The 22,313-nt window shown below is 45.6% G+C and overlaps 1 protein-coding gene across 1 annotated transcript in view; it reads right to left on the reverse strand.

Annotated features, from left to right (window-relative positions):
- PCSK2 (proprotein convertase subtilisin/kexin type 2) overlaps window positions 1–22,313 on the reverse strand; it is a 221,293-nt gene that overhangs the window by 30,313 nt on the left and 168,667 nt on the right. The window contains exons 6-7 of the mRNA XM_017512652.2: window positions 17,802–17,890; window positions 10,698–10,873 (exon numbers count right to left, since the gene is read on the reverse strand). Coding sequence (XP_017368141.2) covers window positions 10,698–10,873; window positions 17,802–17,890 — 265 coding nt within the window. The remainder of the gene's footprint in view (window positions 1–10,697; window positions 10,874–17,801; window positions 17,891–22,313) is intronic.

A 22,313-nucleotide genomic window follows, 5' to 3' on the forward strand; every position in this document is an offset into this window, starting at 1 on the left:
CCTGGCTGCAAGATATTCTCCTGTCTCAGACTCCTGAGTAGCTGAAATTACAGGCACATAGCAAGCACCGTGCCTGGCTAATTTTTTTTTTTTTGTAGAGATGACAGGATTTCACCATGTTGACCAGGCTGGTCCGAAACTCCTGACCTCAAGTCATCTGCCCACCTTGGCCTCCCAGAGTGCTGGGATTACAGGCATGAGCTATCTTGCCTGGCCTAATAGTATTATTTTTATTGGTTTTTAAGAGCTCTTCCTGTATTAAGAAACTGAGCTAGATTTTTATTATCTAGATGCATATATAGTTACTCTGTTTTTCCTTTTTCTTTTGTGTATTGCATTTAGACTTACAGACATTTTTCCATTATATTACTTTAATCTGTTATTAAAATATGAATTTTAAAATAAACATATTTTAAATTATACATAAAACAATGTATTGATTTATGAATATTGCCTTTCTGCACTCACAGTTCATGAAAGTTTTATTCAAACTATTCACAGACATCTTTGACAATCTCATGTTTGTCCTCACTAGGTAAACTGGTTACCTCTTGAGCTACCTAACTGTTTAGGCGCACACTGTGGTAGTCACTGCTGCTGCTTGCTAAATATTTCAAACTCTCCATGGTCTCAGCCCGTGACCAGGCCTCTTTGTGATTGAGTGAGGTCTTACAAGTCATTTTAATCAATGAGTTGTGAGTGGGAGTGATGATAGGTAGTATCCTTCCTAGCTTGGAACTTTCTATTTTTTTTAATTTTTTAAATTTTTTTTATTTTTTAGAGGCGGGGTTTCTCCATGTTGGCCAGGCTGGTCTCGAACTCCTGACCTCAGGTGATCCACCCACCTCGGCCTCCCAAAGTGCTGGGATTACAGGCATGAGCCACCGTAGTTTGGAACTTTCACTGGTCAGTGCCAGACTCTGCAGAGCCCCTCTGGGCCCTGTGGTAGTTCAGCGGGAGTAGGGTATAAGGTTCTCTGGCAAAGCCAAGCTAAGGATGGTGCAGTCGGCCGTGGCCTCTAGTTTAAATCCTCACCTTGATTCGGTGTTTGATGGCACCTGTGGTCGTCTTTAATTATTGTCTGTTTTTCTGTATAACCTCCTTGGAGACCAGAATCCTGTGTTATTCTGTCTCACTACTCAAAGGATCCAGCCATCATGGTGATGAATCTTTCTGATGTCAGAGGTGCTGCTGAGTTTACATTCATGTCAACCTCTAAACCCGGGTGACTTTCTCACTCGGCCCAGGTGGGCCAATGCTACCAATAACGCCAAAGGGTGGGTGACCAACTTTCTCGGTTTGCCCAGGATTGAGGGGTTTCTTGAGATGTGGGACTTTTCAGTGCTAAAAACAGGAAAGTCCCTGGAAAATGAGACAGTTGGTCACAAGGATCACCTGAAATCCACCAGACTTTTCTCGTAGTTCTCTTTATCCCAGAAAATGAAAGGAGGGATGGTAACAGCACCAGCTGTTTCCAAGGCTGAGTTGCAGATTCCACGCTGTAGCAGTTCTGCTCAGTTGCGACCTTCATCTGCCCGCAGAGCATAAATCTGGGCTAGCGGAGTAATCCTGAGAGCTCCTTGGCAGGAGGCATTCATCGTCTGCCAGAGGCCCTGGCACTCGCTGCCACGGCGTCTGACCTATGACTGATTAAATTTCAGCAGGTGGCACTGTGGCCTCCCCTCGCCCATGCCTGATTAATCACTGTCTCCCCAGGCAATCTTCTGTCCCCTGCTTTCCTGGATGGTGGTTGTCTTGTAAGTGGTCCCCGTCCATGCATTCCAGCTGTAAGAAGACCTCAGATCTGTGCTTTGCCCTTTGCAGCCCCTTAGGGAATAAACAATCAATGCTCCGTCTCATCTGTACCCTAGAGAATTTTTGTAGCCTTGTCTTTAAATATTCCTAAAATATTTCCTCCAGTAGCAACTTCAAAGAGTGATTAAGAAGAACTGTAGTCATCAGAGCCAGCAAAAGGTATGCCAGGGTTGCCCTGGGTGGCTGCATTTCCTCAAGTTGTGGAAAGAAGTTCATGAATCAGTTGTCACTTTCAAGAGCCTTGCAGCGTTACACGAATTCCCTTTCTGATTGTCGGAGGAAAAGAAGATGTTGTGTCCCATAATGGCTGTTCTTTGCAGCTCCTTCTTTGCAAGTGTTACATCCTATTCCTGAACAGTAAACACATCATCTTGCTAGTGCTTTATTTATCCAGAGAGTGATGACTCTAAGTCTCAGGTTAGGTTTTGCTTAAACTGCACTTTGGCAGTTGTGTGTGGGCCCATATCCCTTGGACCTTAGAATTCCGTGTACCTGGGAGTTTCCAAATATCAGTATACGCACCCATCTTTTTGTCTAAAGGCTTCCTTCCAAGGGGCTGAAGGCTGCTCTGTGCGTCATCCTCAGTCTGAAAGCACTGGGGCATTTACAACCTTTTGGGAACAAACTTCATTAATGGGTTTTATTCCAGCTCCTTTGCCACAGGGTGGGATACCTTTGGGGTGTGTTCTCAAGTTTTGATGTGGTTTTCTAAAGTTTCCCTGTGGCATTAAGCTCCAGTTGCTGAGAGTCATGGCTGGCAGGATAACATACACTTAACCGGTCCTGTCTCTTTCCTGCACATGTCCCATTCACTACTGGTATTCTCTTTACCTCCCTAATAAACTACTTTCCAAATCTTGCCTTAGAATCTGCTTCTAAGAGATCCAAAACTGAGACAGAAGTCAATTATTGAACGCTTTCATAATTCAGGGATCTCTGACTGTCACTTTCTTCCCATACACAATGTGAGAAATGCTGTAACTGTAAGCCCAACATGTAGCCTACAAAGCTAAAGATTAAAATAAAAGAAAAAAAGAATTTACTTCTTGCCCTCTCCTCACAGCTTCTCTTTAGTATTTATTAAGCAAATGTAGGGGGTGAAATCTCCAAATCCTTAAGGAACCGGGTGGGTGATGTTTGTGTGAAGCAGGCGTCAGACAATTGGAAATGGTGCCCTGATAAAAGTCTCTTATCTATCTCCTCTTTGTTCTCCTCCTTTTAATCCTTACTACGTTGTTAAACAAAACAATGTAGGGATGCTAAAATTCAAAGACAAACGTAATAAGTGCCCTTGTGTAATTATCTGACTCCTTTGTTTATGTGAAGATTGCCTTTCAGAGGTGGATTTTCCCTTAGAGTAAACCAGACAGTGGAAGTCACTGGGAGAAAACCTTCACTAATGCACAATGCACCCTCACTTCCAAAATCCTACAATGTTGTCCAAAAATTGTCACCTTGAAACAAGGAAAACATTATTCCCACTGCTTGGGGAAATCTATTTCCACTGCCTGGGGAAAAGTCAAATGAGAAATCATGTATTTTTCATTATACTCACTCCGCTTTCTAAAAGATGTTCATGCTGTCATCTGAAGATCAGTCATAACAATTTTTTCTCTTAAGCTTCAGTGGGCTCGGCATGTTTTGCAGGACTATCACACTTGAAAGGGCCTTTTCACCTGCAGCCAGGGAGGCTGCAGATGGAGGAGAGAGAGAGATCCCACTTTGAGAGGCAGTGGAGCAGTGCAGAAATCCATGGAAAATGATGAGGGCACCCAGGGGTGTGGGGCACTGCCACCATCTGTCCTGTCAGTTTGGACAAAGGGCAGACATTGCCTACCTGCCTGACTTTCTTTTGGCCTCAGGTGTCAAAAAAAGTGCCTCTCAGTGAAAATCCATGTCTGCTGAGAATAGGGGGATCGGCCAAGTGTTTGCCTGGGCACCTGCTGTCACTTGGTCTGGGGCTTGGATGTGTAACCGTTTCTCTCCAGTCACACAGTGAATAATGCAATTAAGAAACAGGCTGTCTGTGCATCAAAATACTTCTCAAGGAGATCAGGCATTGAAACAGTGCAGGGACATCACTTCCTGCCACCTGATCCTGTTGGCAGACATTCTCTGTAAACTGCAATTGTGTCACTCAAATGTCAGGGTTCCCGTTGCTGTTTCAGATGGGTTGAATTTCAACAGCAGACTGGCATAACCTTGTAATAAAGCATCTTCATTATTTCCTAAACAGGGTAGCAATGGACATTTAGCTGCTGTCACCGTGATGTTCGCTTCGAGGACTCTGTTTCCCATTTCATAATTGTGTTTCTGGGATCTTTGCCTTTAATGTAAAAGTGCTGAATCTCTTAAGGTGTGAGATCTTTCCTTGACTTACTTAGAAAGGTTGTCCTCCACAGTCTCGGGGTAACTTAGGACTCTGGTTGGGAAGCTTGTCATGTTGGGGAAACATAAAACCTCGAGGTTTCAGGTGTTTTTCCTCCAGTTTTTCCACTTCCCAAAGGAACTTCTAGACTCATGAGGGAAGGGTGGCTGTTACTTGCAGGGAGAACACATAGGTATGTGAGTGCTATAATTTAAGGGAAGTCAGAAGAGTCTTCTAAAGAGGGGTGTGCTGGTAAATGTTTAACAATCAGCTCTCTGAGGGGGGCATAAAAGGGTTTCATTTATGGTGTTTGTCAATTTCCATGTCTGATTTCAGGCTACCAATGTGATGGTATTGGGAACATTTCAGCACAGCACTGTCTGCAACTTGGAAACATCTTTCTCTCTTAGGACTGCATCATGAGCATTTGCCCATGCTCCTTCCTTCGAGGAAGCTATGTCAGAGAAGGGAGGGAGGGAGACTTCTCAGGGTCCTGAACCAGAAAAAAGTTGTCATTGGATCAACTATTGACCATCTTGGCTGTAAAGGAGAGGGCCAGGTGACCTCAAGGTGACTTTGAACAGTGACCAGGTCATTCCCACACTACCAAACCTCTTTTTTGACCATCTGTTCTCAGATTGGAAGGTGCATTAGTTTTCCAGGGCTGCTACCAAAGGACCACAACCAAAGGAACAAAGTAACAACCAAAGGACCACACACTGGGTGACTTAGACAACAGAAATTTCTTCCCTAGAAATTCTGGAGACAGGCGTGTCAGCCAACCTTGCTGACACTTCCATTTCCAGAACTTCTAGGAATAGAATCCATCTTTAGAAGTTCTGAAGGTATAATAGGTTCTATTACACTCCTAGAAGTTCTGGAGACAAAATCTATCCTATTCCTCTCCAGCTCCGGGTGGGCTGTTGGCCGTCCCTGGCTTTCCTGGGCTTGTAGATGCATCTCCAGCCTCTGCCTTCATCTTCACATGCTGTGTGCATATCTGTGCCCAGATGTTCCTGTTCTTTTTTTTTTTTTTTTGGTCTTTGATATAAGGACACCAATCATATTAGATTAGGGGCCCACCCTACTCCAATTATGACCTCATCTTAATTAATTACATCCACAATGACCTTATTTCCAAATAAGGTCACATTCTCGGGTACTGGGGATTAGGACCCCAACATATGAATATTTGAGGACATGGTTTAGCCTGCAACAGAAGAGGTGTTGATATGATTTGACTGTGTCCCCTCCCAAATCTCATCTTGAATTTCCACATGTTATGGGAAGGATCCAGTGAGAGGTAATTGAATCATGGGGGTGGGTCTTTCCCATGCTGATCTCATGATAGTGAATAAGTCTCAGAAGATCTGATGGTTTTAAAAAGGGGAGTTTCCCTGCACAAGCTCTCTTCTCTTGTCTGCCACCATGTAAGACATGCCTTTCACGTTCCACCATGATTGTGAGATCTTCCTAGCCATGTGGAACTGTGAGCCCAACAAACCTCTTTCTTTTGTAAATTGCCCAGTGTTAGGTATGTCTTTACCAGCAGCATGAAAACGGACTAATACAGGTGCATACAGTCTCATATTTCTGTTCAGAACTTTGAAAGAATTCAACAGCTCAGAAGAAACTGCTCCATCAGGCGCCTGAGAAGACTGTGAATATAGACAACTATCCTTTGATGTTTTCAGAGGAGAAAGAAAGAGGTTTTGCTGGAAGCCTTCTGACTGACCTCTGACCCTGCAAGTTCTGAACCTTCCCAACAGAACCACATTTTCTTAGTTTTGGAGCCTCATCTTGGGGATGATGTCTCCCCTAATTTTGGACCAAAATTTCTCAGAAAGCATCTAGGGCAGGCGGCAGCTGGAGCAGAGGCCGATAGGTTGTAACAAGCAAGGGTGCCAATGGGGTGGCATCCAAGTGGAAACACCTCTAAGCATAAGCCTCAAGGAAGAGGAAGGATGGGTTGGAGAGTGAGAGCCACAGATGCCGGAAGAAGCAGACAGGGTGGGCGTGGCCTAGCCCCGTGACCACAGAGCCCTCACGTAGCGCTCCACACACTCTTGGGCTGGCGTCCTGCAGCCACATTGGATCAGGATGCCTGTCTGGTCCCAGACACTATGAAGCCTTGCCTGAATCCATCTCATTGCCCTGATCCCTCCTGGTGCATTCCTTTTTTTTTTTTTTGATAGAGTTTCACTCTTGTTGCCCAGGCTGGAGTGCAATGGCACAATCTCAGCTCACTGCAGTCTCTGGCTCCTGGGTTCAAGCGATTCTTCTGCTTCAGCCTCTCAAGTAGCTGGGATTACAGGTGCCCACCACCATGTCTAGCTAATTTTTTGTATTTTTAGTAGAGATGGGGTTTCACCATGTTGGTCATGCTGGTCTTGAACTCCTGACCTCAGGTGATTCACCTGCCTTGGCCTCCCAAAGTGTTGGGATTACGGGAATGAGCCACTGCGTCCTTCCCCTTCTGGTGCATTCTTACCAGAAACCTATTTAGTTGAGCTACCTAGGCCTCTGTTGCTTCAACATAGGGGCAAATGGCGTGTGGCTCAGTCATCACACAACCCGCCCGTCCAACCCAACACCCTGGTGAGGAAATACAAGGCTGCTCCTTTCTGGAAACGAGTCACCTCTGCTGCCCTTTTATATTCATTATGGCTTTTAAGAAACCATATTTTAGGGTCTTAGGATCTCAGGATTACAAGATTTGGATCCTCAAGATCATGTAAAGCAACACCTTCTAAAGTTTAATGGGATCTTGTTAAAATGTGGCATCTGTTGGGCCGGGGGGAGGAGGCGCTGAGGTTTTGCATTTTTCACTCTCCTAGGTGGGCTATGGCTGCACTTTGAGGAGCACTGTCTCAGATCGTTTTGCAGGTGAGGAATGGAGGCACTGCCTAGTCTGAAGTTCCCCAGCCACTGGGGGCAGGACTGAGGTTAAAACTCAGGACTCTCCCCTGTCGAGAGGAGCTCTCCACCTGCTGAAATATCCCTGCAACAGGACAGACCTGCTGCTGTGCAGTGCTGGCTCTTTAGTGAAGATGGGAATGTGGGCCAGTAGCCAGAAAAGCCTGATTCTGAGAAATGAGCCTCCTCCTTTGGTGACCTATGTGCTTCCTTCCCCGGGGGCCTGTGACAGCTGTGGTTGGAGGTGCTCAGAGTGTCACAAAGGGCCTGGCTCTGTTCCGAGGAAACTGACTTTGCAAAGCCAGTCTAGGGGTTAGATCCAGCCTGTGGGCCAAGGTTGGCCAGCCCCTGAGCTGAAGCATTCCACTTTGTTTGAAATATTGTTTACTATTTGTTTAATGCTGAGACCATGGGGAAGTTACATGTGAACTTGCCAATTTTTGTCTAGTGAGATGCTTTAGTCTGGTAAGATGAGGAATGTGTGTAAGCAAGCAACAATTTAGTAAGGATTCAAAGTTAGATTTCTCAGGCTAAATATAATCTAATCAGACTGAGCTCATTTCATCAGTTCTTTTACAAATTTTACATTGCCTACTGTTCAGAGGCTTAGACTCACTAGGAATACAAACACAGGCCACAGGGACAGAAGCTAAGGGGTGATTTTGGAGGCTGTGAGTGGTGAAGAGATGGAGAAAAATGGGGTAGAAGAGGCTGGGTGTGGTGGTGCACACCTGTAATCCCGCCTTGGAAGGCTGAGGTGGGAGGATCTCTTGAGTCCAGGAGTTTGAAACCAGCCTGGGCAACATGGTGAAACCCCATATCTACAAAAAATTAGCTGGGCATGGTGTTGTGCACCTGTAGTCCCAGCTAGTTGAGAGGCTGAAGCAGGAGGATCACTTGAGCCCAGGAGGTTGAGGCTGCAGTGAGCTGAGATTGTGCCACTGCACTCCAGCCTGGGTGACACAGTGAGACCTTGTCTTAAAAAAAAAATAAAAGAAGGTAGAAAATCTAGTCTAAAACACCAATGGTAATAGGCACACACTTAGTTCTAAGCTCCCTGGCAGCCAGAGGAAAAAGGGAAACCTAATAGGTAAATTTTGGGGCAGTGTTTGTGGGAGGTGTTCCCTAGAAGCAGAGCCTGAGACAGAGATTCAGCTGCCCCAGACTCCTTGAGGGAGGCCTCTCAGGAGTGACCTGTGAGCAAGGGAGTGAAGTAAGATAGAGAGGGGAAGGAACCACAAAGCTATGCAGTCTTGGGTAAAGCCTGCCTTGGCCTGGCCTACAGGTGGCTATGGAGCATAAATTACATTGAAGACTCCTCCCTGTTGGAGGCAAACAGGCTCCTGTCTTAGTCACTGGCTGTGGGCTGTGCCCTGGGTGTGGGGGTGCATAACTTTCTGGGAGAGAAGATTCCATCTGTCAGGGCAATGCTTTGTGAGAGGGGCCACTGTGAGCCATCAGCAGCCAACACTCACAGCAGCTGGGGTGGCCCCCATGCCTGCCTGGTAAAGGGGATCTAGGTGGGCACCAATGGCATCCACTGTAGTCATAGATTTCGATGTGACTTGCAGCCTCTCAACCATAACATTAGTGTCTGCATTAATTCCATATCTGCCCACTGAACAGCCCATCCACTATGTCCTCAAGCCCCTGGCCAGTTCCCGAGGATGGTCTGGGCAGGAAAACACATGCTCTCTGACCTCAAGAAGTGTAGGGAAAAGCAGCCTTCAATTGCCCACTCTTATTTTCTCCAATATTCTCTTTTTTATGCTGGAGTTAAACACACGGTGTTCTGCATGTTCACTTATTTTAGTGTTATCCATGTATAAGTAATGAGTTTATGCATTTTTCCATAAACAGACTGTACATAATTTAAATGTGTATGTGGAACAGATGCATTTTATAATTTATTTATAATAGTGCTGGTTTCTATAGCCATTTCATCTATTTGAAATTTACCAAAATATAAGAAGCAAATTAAAAAAAAAATCCTAAAATGGAGCTCCAAAAGCCCACACGCGAAATCTCATGCACTGTCCTTCCCTCAGTTAGAACCAGATCACTGTCACTCTGCACACGGCGCTGACCTTGCTGTGTGAGTCCCACGTCCAGGCCGATTACAGAGAGTCTTCGGGGAGCACAGGGAGGGGACCGCTGTTGGCCTGACAGTGAGGACAGGCCTGAGAAGGCTGTGTAAGCCAAGGGGTGGGAGCTGTGCCACACGTGGCAAGTAGACGGGTGCATCAGAACAGCTGCTGAAGTCACAGCAGTCTGGTAACAGACGCTCAAGTAACAGGTATATCGGCTGAGGCCCCAGGAATCATGGAGCAGAGATGAGCCATCCCCAATATGCCTGGTCCAAATTCCTGAGCCACAGCATCCCAAGTGTAGTAAAGGAGTTGTGTTCTTTTTGCTTTTTTTGGGGATGAAGTTTCGCTCTATTTCCCAGGCAGGGGCGCAGTGGAGTGATCTCGACTCACTGCAAGCCCCACCTCCTGGGTTCAAGTGATTCTCCTGCCTCAGCCTCCCAAGTAGGTGGGATTACAGGCCTCTGTCACCATGCCTGGCTAATTTTTTGTATATTTAGTAGAAACAGGGTTTCCCCATGTTAGCTAGGCTGGTCTTGACTCCTGACCTCAGGTGATCTGCCCGCCTCAGCCTCCCAAAGCGCTGGGATTACAGGTGTGAGCCACCGGGCCGGCAGGAGTTGTCTTCTGTGCAATGCAGTTTTGGGGTGGTTGCTTAAGTGACAGTTGAGACTGGGACAAATGCTGACCCTTTGCCGGCGCTTCCCAGTGCCAAGCACTTGCATATTTATCTCATTTACACATCACAGTAGCTCCGTGACCCCACAGTATCACCGTTTTAAAGGCCAGGTTAAGTCACTTGCTGATAGGCAGGAACCTGGAAATCCTCTGGTCCCTGAGCCTGGGTTCGTGTGTGGTCTGGGGTAGCTCCAGCCCCAGTATCTCAGAGAAGGGCCCTTCCCCTCCCTATGCAGCACTGACCTGCATCTCATCCCTTTGGAGGCTGTGCCCTGCTTCCTTCTCCTCAGTTCTGTCCAAGCCAGGGCTAATCTCGGAGCAGCGGCTGTGAGAACACACGCTCAGACCTCCTGCCCCGCAAGCGTGGAGCGTCGCAGTCACAGTCCTGGCTGCTACCCCATGGATCTACCACCTCGTGTGCGCCGAGACCTCACGTCCTGTGTACTGCTCCCAGCCAACGACTAAGCAGGTGGTGGGGATGCCAGTGCAGGCTCCTTTCTGCCTGTGATTGGCAGCTTTGAGGGGGAGACTGCCATCTGAGACCCTCCCTTCCCAGCCCCCTTCCTCCCACTGTCGTTCAAAGGAGCCAGGCGGGCATCATGTCTGAGGCTCTTCTGCCCTCTCTCCTTATCCTTCACAGGCCTCCCCACAGTCAGCCTCCCGCATGGCTAAGCCCCTGTGCTGTCAGATTCCTGTAGGATCTGGACTTGCACACAGGGTGACAGCCCCGCCTTTGTTCTCCTGGCCCCGTGGTTCACCCAGCTGTCTTCACCACTCCACCCGCTTTGCCCCGCCTTGTGAGTGGCCAGGGCCCAGGGGGCCGGCTCGCTTACCTTGTTCACGCCATCGGCCATGGCCTGCAGCGTGAGCTCCCTCGGCCCATCGACTGTCTTGCCATTGTCTGTGGGGCCCCAGCTGGCACTGTAGATGTCGATCAGCTGCGGCATATGGCTGATGGAGGAGGCCTCGATGATGTCCGTCATGAAAGGCTGGTCCAGCATGCGGATGCCTGTGGACACGTTGAGCAGAGGACACCAGGTTTGGGTTCCCAAGTTCACAGGAGACAAGGAGATGGAGGAGGGCTGGGGCTTGGGCTCTGGGTGTGGTTGGAAGGGTGGGAGACCTCAGGTGCCCTGGGGACACCGTGCAGTCCAGGGATCAAGAAGGAGGTGGAGACAGTCCTGCTTGCTCCTTTCTGCATCTCACCCACGTCTTTGCTTGTGTCGTGATTTAAAGACAATTTATTCCCCTAGCAAACCTTATCAGAATTCCTAATGGGAGAGACCACCTTTGCTGAAGGGCTTCTTTGATAAGCCTGTTTCTAAGTAGGAGTCCAGCCTCAGAGAACTGGGTGTCAGCTGCAGCCAAGTTTTAGGGGAGAAAGAAAGCTACTGCATATGATAGATGCTGGAAGCAATCGATATTTGAGGAGAAATTCCAGCAGGCAGGGGGCAGAGAGAGGCGCAGGGGCAGTACAGGAACGGGTGGGGTCAGGAAGGAGGAACTCTCAGTTGCACTGTGGCTGAGAGGGACTTTGGAGAGAAAGGTTGAATGGCCATTCTAAACTGTATTAGTAATTCTGTGTCAGACGCCTCCCCCCTTTCTTCCCTACAGCATTGCTGTAAAGTTTGTGTTCCTCTGTGATGCGTTGTGGGAGTGATTTATTGCTGGGTGTTGGGAAGGAGCAGAGCCCTGCAGTGCAGAATAGTGACGGGCACATAAACCTGATCCAGGGAGCACAGGGTGAAGGTGCCTGCGTTGCCCCCACAGGGGTGGTGCTCCTAGGCCTCCAAACCCCCTCTGGCCATCCACAAAAGGCCTCTCCAGGGGGAGCTCAGCAGCTGCCATTGGGATGGGCGTACTGTTTCTCCATCTCTACCCTCAAAACTTCACTGACCGGGCCACGTTCCTCTCTACAGACTTTGTCATCTGGACGGGTCAGTGGGTTCAGGATTCCGTGGCAAGGAGCTTAGAGTGCTAGGAAGCTGGCTGAAGTCTTTCCACCTACCACAATTGTGGAATGAAGGGGTTGGGCCATGCACAGTCAAAACCTGGACCCCAAAGCTCCTTCCTTGTCCCCCATGGCCAAAGGACATTATGCCTCAAGGACACTATTTCACAAGCCTCACTCTCTGACATGGCAAGCACATCAATAGAAGTAAGAGCCACCCAGATTCTTGCCAGACACCTGAAATGGACATGAAATTGCTTCTTTTGCTGAGGGTCTCCTACTTTCAGACCTCAGGAGACTCGAGGCTCTTACTTTCCTCTTCAGTGCTCATAGTCCTCTTCTTGTGCTTGGACTGCAATTGACCTCAATGCATCTTTAACCTTGGATCACATCTGTTTATCTGAGTGTTTCATACACCACTAGATGGCATGGTCTTTGAGTAGAGGGCAAGTGTCTGTTTTGTTCCTTTCCATGTCCTTGAGGATCAACATGATGCTTGGTGTTTATTTTAAGCTCGACAAATATTTGGTAAATAAATATCAGGCGTTATTGCCTTATTAGTTGATTTTCTCCCCAACAGAAATAACAGGTCCAGAAGAATGAATAACAAGCTCTGCTCATCCATCTTCTATCATTAACCCATAAGTCAAACCACCATTTTTGCCAACAAACATCCAGTTATCAGTTAACAGTCTTTCTCCTGGAGGAATCTTATCTAGAATAAGCCTAGTCTTTAGTTTGAACTTTCCAGATGTTAAATTTGATGGTTCATTTTTTAAGGAGATAGGAAATTTAAGACTCTGTATTTTGCTTTTGGTCCACCTATATTTTTTTTTTGTTGAAAAAGTTTATTTAAGGCAGGTGGCCAATAAAGCCACAGAATAAACTGATCAATGCAGCTTCTTCTTGTGCAAAGTCATGCCCACTGTATGGGTGGGAAATAAACAGAGAGAGGCATTCACTTGCTCAGATGCTCTTTAACTTGTCTAGCGGCCAGATGACCAGGACCGAATGGCCCACCTCAACTGGAAGGTGAGAGAAATTCAACCCTGGCCAAAGCAGGCTTCTGCTATCCCACAAACCAACCAATGGGAGGCCTGGATTTTGCCAGGGCTTGTGGTTGGCACTTCCAGCTGTGCCTTGAACCCTCTTCCTCTTTGCAGCTCTTATCACCCTCATGGGCTCCCCTTGTGCTGCACAAGAACCTCAGAGCAAATGTGCATTAATCTTCTGACTGTTTTAACATTATGGGGTGGCCATAGACTGAGAGCAAGGCTCTCATTCATATTCGGGGCCAGGCGCCCGGCATTCTTTTAATCTTGTTAAGCTCAGGAGGAATGAGGCATGCATTAATTGAATGAGATACAGTATTAATTTTGCAAGCAACTGCACCATTAGCAGCCAAGACAGAGGCTCAGGGTGACCCAAGGGTTTTTAGGGAGGGCCTCTCCTCTGCCCCTGGATGCTCTAGGAGCTACAGGGCAATGTGGGGCAGAGACAGAGAGTAGACAGAGGGAGAGAGAGGAAGTGGGAGAGGAGAGAGGGAGGGAGAGAAGGAGAGAGGGAGGGAGAGAAGGAGAGAGGGAGGGAGAGAGTAGACAGAGGGAGAGAGGCAGAGAGAATGGGAGAGAGAGGCAGAGGGAGAACAATCAGAGAGAAAGGGAGAGAGGAAGGAGAGAGTGGGAGAGAGAGAAGGTAGAGAGAGAGGGAGAGGAGAGGGAAAGAGAGAGGAGAGGGAGAGAAGGAGGAAGGGGGAAGAGGAGGAAGGAAGGGAGGGAGAGAGAGAAGGAGGGGGAGAGAGAGACAGACAGACAGACAGACACACACACACACACACACACACACAGAGAGAGAGAGAGAGAGAGAGAGAGAGAGAAATCAAGAAATCAAAGGAGCTAGGAGTCAGTGTCTTCACATCCCTAAAAATGCTGATGTGTGTATTTGATCGGCATGGACAGACACAGACGTGTATCAAGTGTTTCTATCTGCCACCGGGGCAGGCCTGCACAGCACATTAATGAGTAGAGGTGACTCTGTGGGTCCCTTCCATTCATTTAGAGCCTTCCCCGAGTACCTGTGCAGCATGCACTGTGGCTAGCCCTGGTGTTCTGGGGGCTGCATGGCTCAGTGGATTCGAGATGCATCCGCTCTGCTTCTGCTCCTGGTGCACAAGATGTGCCTGCCCCTGCCTCCAGTAAATGCTACGTCTGCCCACAAACCGCGGTGCCCATCAATGCCACTTTTTGTGCTCATGAATGTTAGCCTGGAGGCTGAGGAGGAAGCTCATGCTCATCCAGGTTTTAGGTTCTGAAAACTGTTTGTCATTGTACATACAGTGATCTTTTACTTGTTTATTGAAAAGTTCAGTTAAAATATAAATTTATTTGCAGTGTTATGAGATTCACTGGCCAAAAACAATAATAATGATAATAATATATGAAAGCAATTCATAGCTGGTAAAAAAACTTCAGGGCATTTTCACAATGGTCAACAGTGTGGTTTTAAAATAGGTTTCAAAATCTCCAATCAAAGGCAACCTCACCCTGAAGCCCTGCGTGTAAATCTGTATGCTTTGGTTTAAAAAGGAAGGTGAGTAGGACCAAACCCACCTGGTCTGGTCCCATCTTGGGGCTGCTCTGAGAGTCTCTGCAGAAACCCACCCCCAGTCACCTCCTGTCCCTGAGTCCCCGTTACTCTCTGTCCTCTCGCATGAGTTGTTATCTGATGTTTTTAATTTTTGCTCCCTGTCTTTGTCTCCTCCTCCACTGTGAGCTGTGTGGGGCAGGGGCCCAGTCTGCCAGCTTCCATCTCCTGCAATGGGAAGGTGCTCACAGCTACTATGGACCATACAAAAGGCCTGAAGGCAGGAGACAGTGTTATGACTCCTAGATGCAGTCTCAAGCTTTAAGATTTTCAGAAATATACATTTGACAAATTTGCAAGAACTATCATTTGGAAGGTCATTATGTTTGTGGTACATTTGTTTGGTTTTGTGGCTTTTGAATAACACATTTAATTTTCATTTTTTGACTCAGCCTTTTTTGATTGAAGATGTCATTTACTTAAAACGTTAAAATGAAAAAAGAAAGAAGAAAAGAATGGGGTCCTTTTTCAAAAGAGGGTTACTCAAAATAAAAAAATAATGTAAACATTTTTCTTCAAAATTTGTACAACTAAAGTCAAAAAGGAAATGTATATAAACTTTCAAATAATGTTGGCTATTAAAGCTTGAAGACTGCAGGATGACTTTGGGGACATCCCATATGTGTGGGTCTACAAGTCACAGAGTTTGAAACGAAGACAGATGTGAAGAGAAATGAAGGAGAAGATCTTTGCACTGATTAAAATGGGTTGGGGCTAACCTCTGGGAAACACCAAGAATGCCTACAAATCAACAAGAAAAAGACAGAAGCCTTGATGGAAAAATGAGCAAAATTTATGAACAGAAGACAGGCAGATGAAGACATGCTCAATTCTCTTTTCTGTTCAGAGGACTCAATTTACAATCGCATTTCTACTCTTGTTTTTTAAATTCCTGGACTAAGATTCAACCGCATTTTAACTTTAGGCTTTTTCTAGAGACAGCGTGTAAGGGTGCTAGGTAAGGACCTCAGACATTGCCGGGGCGCCCCCCTAACCTGCAATGAACACCTCGACTTTGAGACAAGCAACGATCCAAGTTGGCCACCAGGTGGCGCTTTAGACCTCCTGAGCCCAGAAAGCTCCAGAATGGAAAGATTCTCTGGAGGGTTTGGCTCATTTTTAGCAAATAATTAAAAATCAGCCAGCTTTTGGAATTACCATCCAGGATGAATAAAATGTTTTCCTTAAATTTGTAAGATAAACTCTGATGTTTTTACAATCCGTGAGTAACTCTCCAGTGCTACCTAAAGAATTCACGTTGTCTCCCCAGGGAGCCAGAGGACACTGGGTGCCCTAAGGCACAGGCATGGGACTGGAGCCTCGCAATCCTTGCAGTTAGAGCCAGCGTACGTGGTCACAGGGGAGCCAAGCTGGGGCTAAGGGAGTGGGAAAGAAAGGGCCTCCCTTGCTCAAAATCTTTGGGTGGCTGTTCTTGGTTTCTGGAACCTCAAAGCATTGCTGGGACGCCCTAGCTGTCCTGGGGTTTCACAGAAGCCCAGTCACGCTGCATTCAGCAGGCAACGCAGAGGCCTGCTGCACCTGCTGGGGTCCTCTGGCCTGCTCCCTGGCCAAGGAACTCCATTCAGTCCAAGCGAGCTGGGAAGGCTGGACAGGCATGGCAGCCATCCCCAAACAAGGAATGATAGGAGTTGGCAGATTAATCCCACACTCTCCTCACTTTAGCAGGGTCAGTTCTGAGGGGTGTTCTCCACAACCCCTCAGAGAATCACCTGCAGGACGGGGCCCATGTTGTCCATGAGACTATCTTCGTTGGCCTCCACTCCTTTCCTGTCTTCCTCCCCTACTCCCTCACTCCGGCTTCCGGCTTCTGGTGACCACCTCCCACATTAACTGCTTGCCCAGACTCCTTGTCTTGGATTTTGCTTTCAGGGAGTGCAGACTAAGGGAGCAGGAGAATTAGGTACATTTGATGAGCACTCAATGCTCTGATGTTTTCAGAGTGCAAGTAATAAGAGAGGAGGAAAAAAAGGAAGATAAACAGATGGAAAAAGAAGCTCCCAGGAACCTCCAGAAAGCTATGAGCTCCCCCTAACTCTTTTAACTTTTGCAGGTGGTCATTTTACTTTTTTCCTTCGGGTTTGAATTTTTCAGTTGCTACCAGTTCTGTCCTGTGAGTAGAGAACCCGCCTCACTTAGATACCATCTCCCAGGTCTGAGCTTGTCTTATAAAATATTAACCGAGTGGTATTCTTTCCCTGGAGCTCATAATGGCTCCTGACATTTTCATGCCAGCATTAAAGTAAAGAGAGCTGAAACCCAGGGGAAAAGCCTCCTCTATTTACATTTCAGAAACAGCCAGATGGGTTCTTTTGTGAAATTCAGCACCCAGTTCAGGCAAGCCTCTTAGCAAGCAGTGTTGAAAGAGGTTAATAGTGGGTTTGTACAGGTTACTTTTGCTTTATTTAGTTTCATGGAAATGCAAGTGTCAGCAAAAAGTAGGTTTATGCTTCTGTTAAATTGCCAGGAAAAGAAAATATCAAGACAGTTGTAAAAAAAAAAAAATTAAGAACCAATTTGATGCAAAACTTGGAACAAGACTGGAGCCACTCCATTCTCAGATATCTCGTTGAAAGCTTATAAATCTCTCAGTCGCTGTCTTTCTCTCTCAGTCTATTTTTTTTTCTGATAGGGGAGGGATATTGGTTTCTAAATTTTCAGTAATTTGCCACTCTCATTTCTAAAGACTCCATAAAGAGGAGATTGTTACATATTCTACCCAATGAAACATAAGAAAAAGCTTCTAGGTGGAATTTATTTTTTTAAAGATGAGTACCATTGTGCAAAACATTTTGAGGAGCTCTGAGTATGTTTACAAATAATTTGTACATCCCGCTTTGTACTCTATAGTCTATATTTGAGTGTCATTAAAATGTTATTGGCGCTGACAGAAGAATGGTGACTGATAATTCCATTTATATAAAGTTCAGAAACTGGTAATAACCAATATTTTTGCTGTTAGAAAACAAGATTATGGTTATTCTTGGGTGTTTGGGTAGTAACTGGAAGGGAACGTGAAGGGCTTTGGGGTGCTGGTCATGTGTTGTTTCTTGATCACTATATGGGTATGGCCAGTTTTGGAAAAGCCATTGAGATGTGTACATAAGATTTGTTCACTTTTTTGAATTTATATTATGCTTAAATTAAAAATTTAAAATTTTATGGATGTTACTGTGCTGGTTATAAGAAACAATTTTTTTTCACTTGTGGTAAATCTGTGGATCCCAGCTTTCGTGCACCCGTGGGATTTTTTGCTGGGCCACCATCAGCCTTGAGGTCAGTGTGATGCCATCTAGGGGCCTACTATTTGGCAGGGACGGCTTACCTGCGACCTTGGAGTTGTATGCTACTCCGACCCCACAGATATTGTTGTTGGCGGCAGCAGAAACTTCTCCTGCACATCGGGTGCCATGGCTTTGAAAGAATACAAAGACACATTAGATATGCAGTGAGAAGAATTTGGCTACATCTCTCATGGGCTCAAAATTCTCTTTGGAACAAGAATGAATCTCCATATCACGTACAAGTGAAACTTGTGGCACTGAAGAGGTCCACCTAGTGTTAAAGCTCTGTGAAGCTTAAAGTGCTGAGCAAATCATTATGTACCTTTTAGTTTTCTGGAAAGCACTCCATTTTGGGGTGGTTGGTTAAGCCGCAATAGAGAACTGAAACAAGTATAAACTGAATCCTCAGAGTGCTGTGTTTTCAGACCCAAACAGCATTCAAGATGCAAAAGATTCCGATGGTACAAATCATCTGGAACTACCAGATCCAACCATGAAAAGTCTATTTTATTTATATTTATTTATCTGTTTATTTTTTTGAGATAGAGTCTCCTCGGTCACCCGGGCTGGAGTGCAGTGGTGCAATCTTGGCTCACTGTAGCTTTGACTTCTTGGGCTCAGGTGATTCTCCTGCCTTAGGCTTTCAAGTGGCTGGGACCATAGATGTGTGCACCATGCCTGGCTAAGTTTTTGGAGAAATGGGGGTTTCCCTATGTTGCCCAGGCTGGTCCCAAACTCCTGGGCTCAAGTGACCCCCACCTAAGCCTCCCAAATTGCTGGGATTACAGCTGTGAGCCACTGCACCTGGCCAGAAAAGTCCATTTTAATGGTGGGTAGAACAGTTACAGAATCAAATGGATCACACTCCCAGGTCTGCTGGGACAGTGTGAGTATGACCTATGGAATGCACAGGTCTTTCCACTCACTGTTCAAACTGTGGCATACAATCAGGAAATGTGGGTGAAGGGGGTTCATCGGCTACATATCCCTAGGAATTTTCTCTTTCTGGAGTGTCAACCAGTGCACTGTTTGGGTCATCCTCTTGGGACAAGCAAAGCTATTGCACCTGCCCTTTAAAAAAAATCACATCTAAGAATTGAAAGCACACACACACACACACACACACACACACACACACACTCTGTCTCTGTATGAGTCAAAGTAAATCCTGCCTCCATAAAGGCTACATATCTCATGCCTCAAAATTCTCTTTAGAACAAGAATGAAATCCACATATCATGTACCCAGATATGTAAACTCAGTGTCACTGCAGAGGTCGGCCCTTGTGTTAAAGCTCTGTGAAAACTTACAGTGCTGAGCAAACCATTATCTACTTGCCTTTCAGTTTTTTTGCAAAGCACATTGGAGATTTTTGACAAAGTGCTTAGTAATGGTTGAACTTGATGAGAGAGTCTTTCATGACTACCTTTACTCTCAATTCTAAGTAAAATGCTGCAGAAATGGCCTGGAAGCTTACACACATTATATAATAAAATATATGCATAATTTATATTGATTCACATATACTTTAAGTAAATGTATTTAATCATATATACTTATATCTACTTAGATATTTATAGCCCACTTATATTTGTATATGTAATATATACTCTTATATATCTCCAAATATTATGTACTTAAACATATACCTATGTCAACTGCATATCACATATAAACTGCATACATATGCTTTATATGCACACATGTTTTAAAATAAAACTTTAGTGGACACTGATTAAATTTGGCTTGCTTGGTTGCTGTTTGGTACATGCTAAACAGATAAATTTTAACTAAAAGACAATTCCATATCTAATTCAACTCAGCACTAATTTTGTTATTATTTAATAATTGACCCTGACAAGATCTCCCAAAATGCTTGCCCAGAATGCACAGTGAGAAAGTGGCTAGCCAAATCTGGAACTAATGGACCATTCCACAACCCTCCCTGAAGGTGATTAACCTGTTCCTGTCCGAAAACAGTTCACCAAAGGCTGGAGGACAAGTGCATGTGAACCAGCTTGAACAAAATAAAGATACTAAATAAGTCTTCTATATCCTTAATATTGGCTCTTAAGAGTGGGAGAGGAATGCCATGGGCTCTCCAGAGGAACATATGGGAAGAAACATTTTGTTGCTAAATTAGGCGACACTAATTAACAATCAGCCATAAATAGAGGTTTCTTAACGATTGCTCCTAACACCAAGCCTTCTCACAACCCTGGGCTTTTGAATCTGGACTGGGCTTGTAATTTACTTTGACTGAAAGAATGTGGTGGAAGTGATGAACCTGGGCCTCAGGAGATCTTGTGGCTTTTCTGCTTTCTCTTGCTGCCCTGTATAGGCACCATATGAGCAAGCCCAGGCTAGCCTATTGGATGATGAAAGACATATAACCTGTCATGCCTGACACCCCAGCCAACAGCCATCCATTGACATGTGAGTGAGGCCATCCTAAACCAGTGACCCCCAGCAACGTGCCAGCCGACCAGGGACACAAGGGTGAGCTCAGCCAAGACAAGCCTAGCCTGGTCCAGATCAATAGAACTGTCAAACAACCTGCATACTTGGGAACAATAATCAATGCTGATTGTTTCAAGCTACTGAATTCTGGAATAATTATGCAGCATTATCATGGCAGTAGATTACTGATACGATGAATGAACAAGGCTGGCGGGACACCATGGCTCATGTGTGGGGAGTGAGGGCTAACACCTAGACTGTCATGGTGACTATACTGGGGCTTTTGTGAACAGCCTGTATTGAGGGGCTGCTGGGGTGTCCAAATGAAAACCTGAGGCCCTATGCCCAACCCTATGGATTTCCTGAGAGACAGAACGGGCATGCCCTTTCCATCCACACCGCTGGCTTTTTCGCTGGAGTGATTTGATAATCTCGCTTAGCTTTTCCAGTCAAAAGCATGTATTTCTATATGAGTATTGCACTCAAGGTAGAGTGTCAGATATACTCAGCAATGTGAATAAAACAACTGTCTTTTACCAACACCTACTATGGGATGGGCCCTGTGCTGAGAGTGTTATATGCATTATTTTATTAAATCCTCACAGCAGCCTATTACTATCCCTATTTTAAAGATGAGAAAACTGAGGCTTAGATAGATATGAAGACACTTCTCAAATAGGAGACAGAACAAGAATTCAAACTCAAGTCTGCTGCTCCCAAAGCCCTGCTCTTAACCATAATCTTTAACTATCATGTAATCCTATCAGAAACATGCAGATTGAAATTGTGTTGGTTAATTTTACTTGTCAATATGACTGGGCCACGAGGTATCCAGATATTCGTTGAGACATTATTCTTGGTGTTTCTGCAAGGGTGTTTTGGATAAGATTCACGTTTCAATTTATGGACATTAGATAGAGCAGCTTGCTCTCCATGATGTGTGTGGGCCTCATCCAATCAGTTGAAGGTTTAAACAGACAGAAGTATCTGGCCTCCTCTGAGAAGAGAGAATTCTCTGGAAGACTCCCTTTGTAACATTGGCTCTTCCTGGTTCGATAGCAGGCTAACTTCAGACTCGAACTGGACCATTGGCTCTCAGGGTCTCCAGCCTGGTAGCTTACCCTGCAGATTTTGGACTTGCCAGTCTCCAGACTTAGGTGAGCCAATTCCTTATAATGAACCTCTTTTTATATGTATACACATCCTACTGGTTGTGTTCTCTGGATAACCATGACTAAAATAGTAACCAAGTAATTACACTTGCTGTTGCTGGTTTCTTAGTTCATTCATTTGCTAATACTCCTATTAGTCTATTTTCACACTGCTATGAAGAAATACCAGAGACTGGGAAATTTATAAAGGAAAGAGGATTAATTGACTCACAGTTCAGCATTGCTAGGAAGGCCTTAGGAAAATTACAATCATGGTGAAAGGCACCTCTTCACAAGGCAGCAGGAAGGAGAAAATGAGTGCAAGCAGGGGAAATGCCAGACACTTATAAAACCATCACATCTTGTGAGACTCACTCATTATCATGAGAGCAGCATGGGGGAAACTGCCCTCATGATTCAATTACCTCCACTTGGTCCCACCCTTGACACGTGGGGATTATGGTGATTATGGTGATTACAATTCAAGGTCAGATTTAGGTGGGGACACAGAGCCAAACCATATCAACATTCACCCAAGTACTCTGGTACAACATTGTCTCTCACTTTGCAACATGGCTTTTGTTGGTGGCAGAAAATGCTGAATGGTCACCAGTAATTCTCTTTTCTCCCAGGCTGCAGTAAGGCTCCCATCATCCCTTGTACTCGTATGTGACCATGTGACTGAGTTATGGCAAATATGTGAGCAGATGGGTAAAAGCTATTTGTAAGCCTGGCCCGTATACATCACTGTTGGGCAATTATTCGTGCTCTTTCCTCTCACGTAGTTTGATGCAAAGAAGCCAAGCAACATTGGAAACCTATGCCAAAGATGAAAGGAGTCTGCATCCCTGAATCACTACATGGAGGAGAGCTGTTCCACCAGGAGCACAGAGATCCACAGAGACTGCTGGGTGAGTGATAAACTTTTTTTTTTTTTTTTTT

Source organism: Cebus imitator, unplaced genomic scaffold, assembly GCF_001604975.1.
Source record: "Cebus imitator isolate Cc_AM_T3 unplaced genomic scaffold, Cebus_imitator-1.0 Scaffold475, whole genome shotgun sequence".
NCBI classification, from domain to species: Eukaryota; Metazoa; Chordata; class Mammalia; order Primates; family Cebidae; genus Cebus; species Cebus imitator.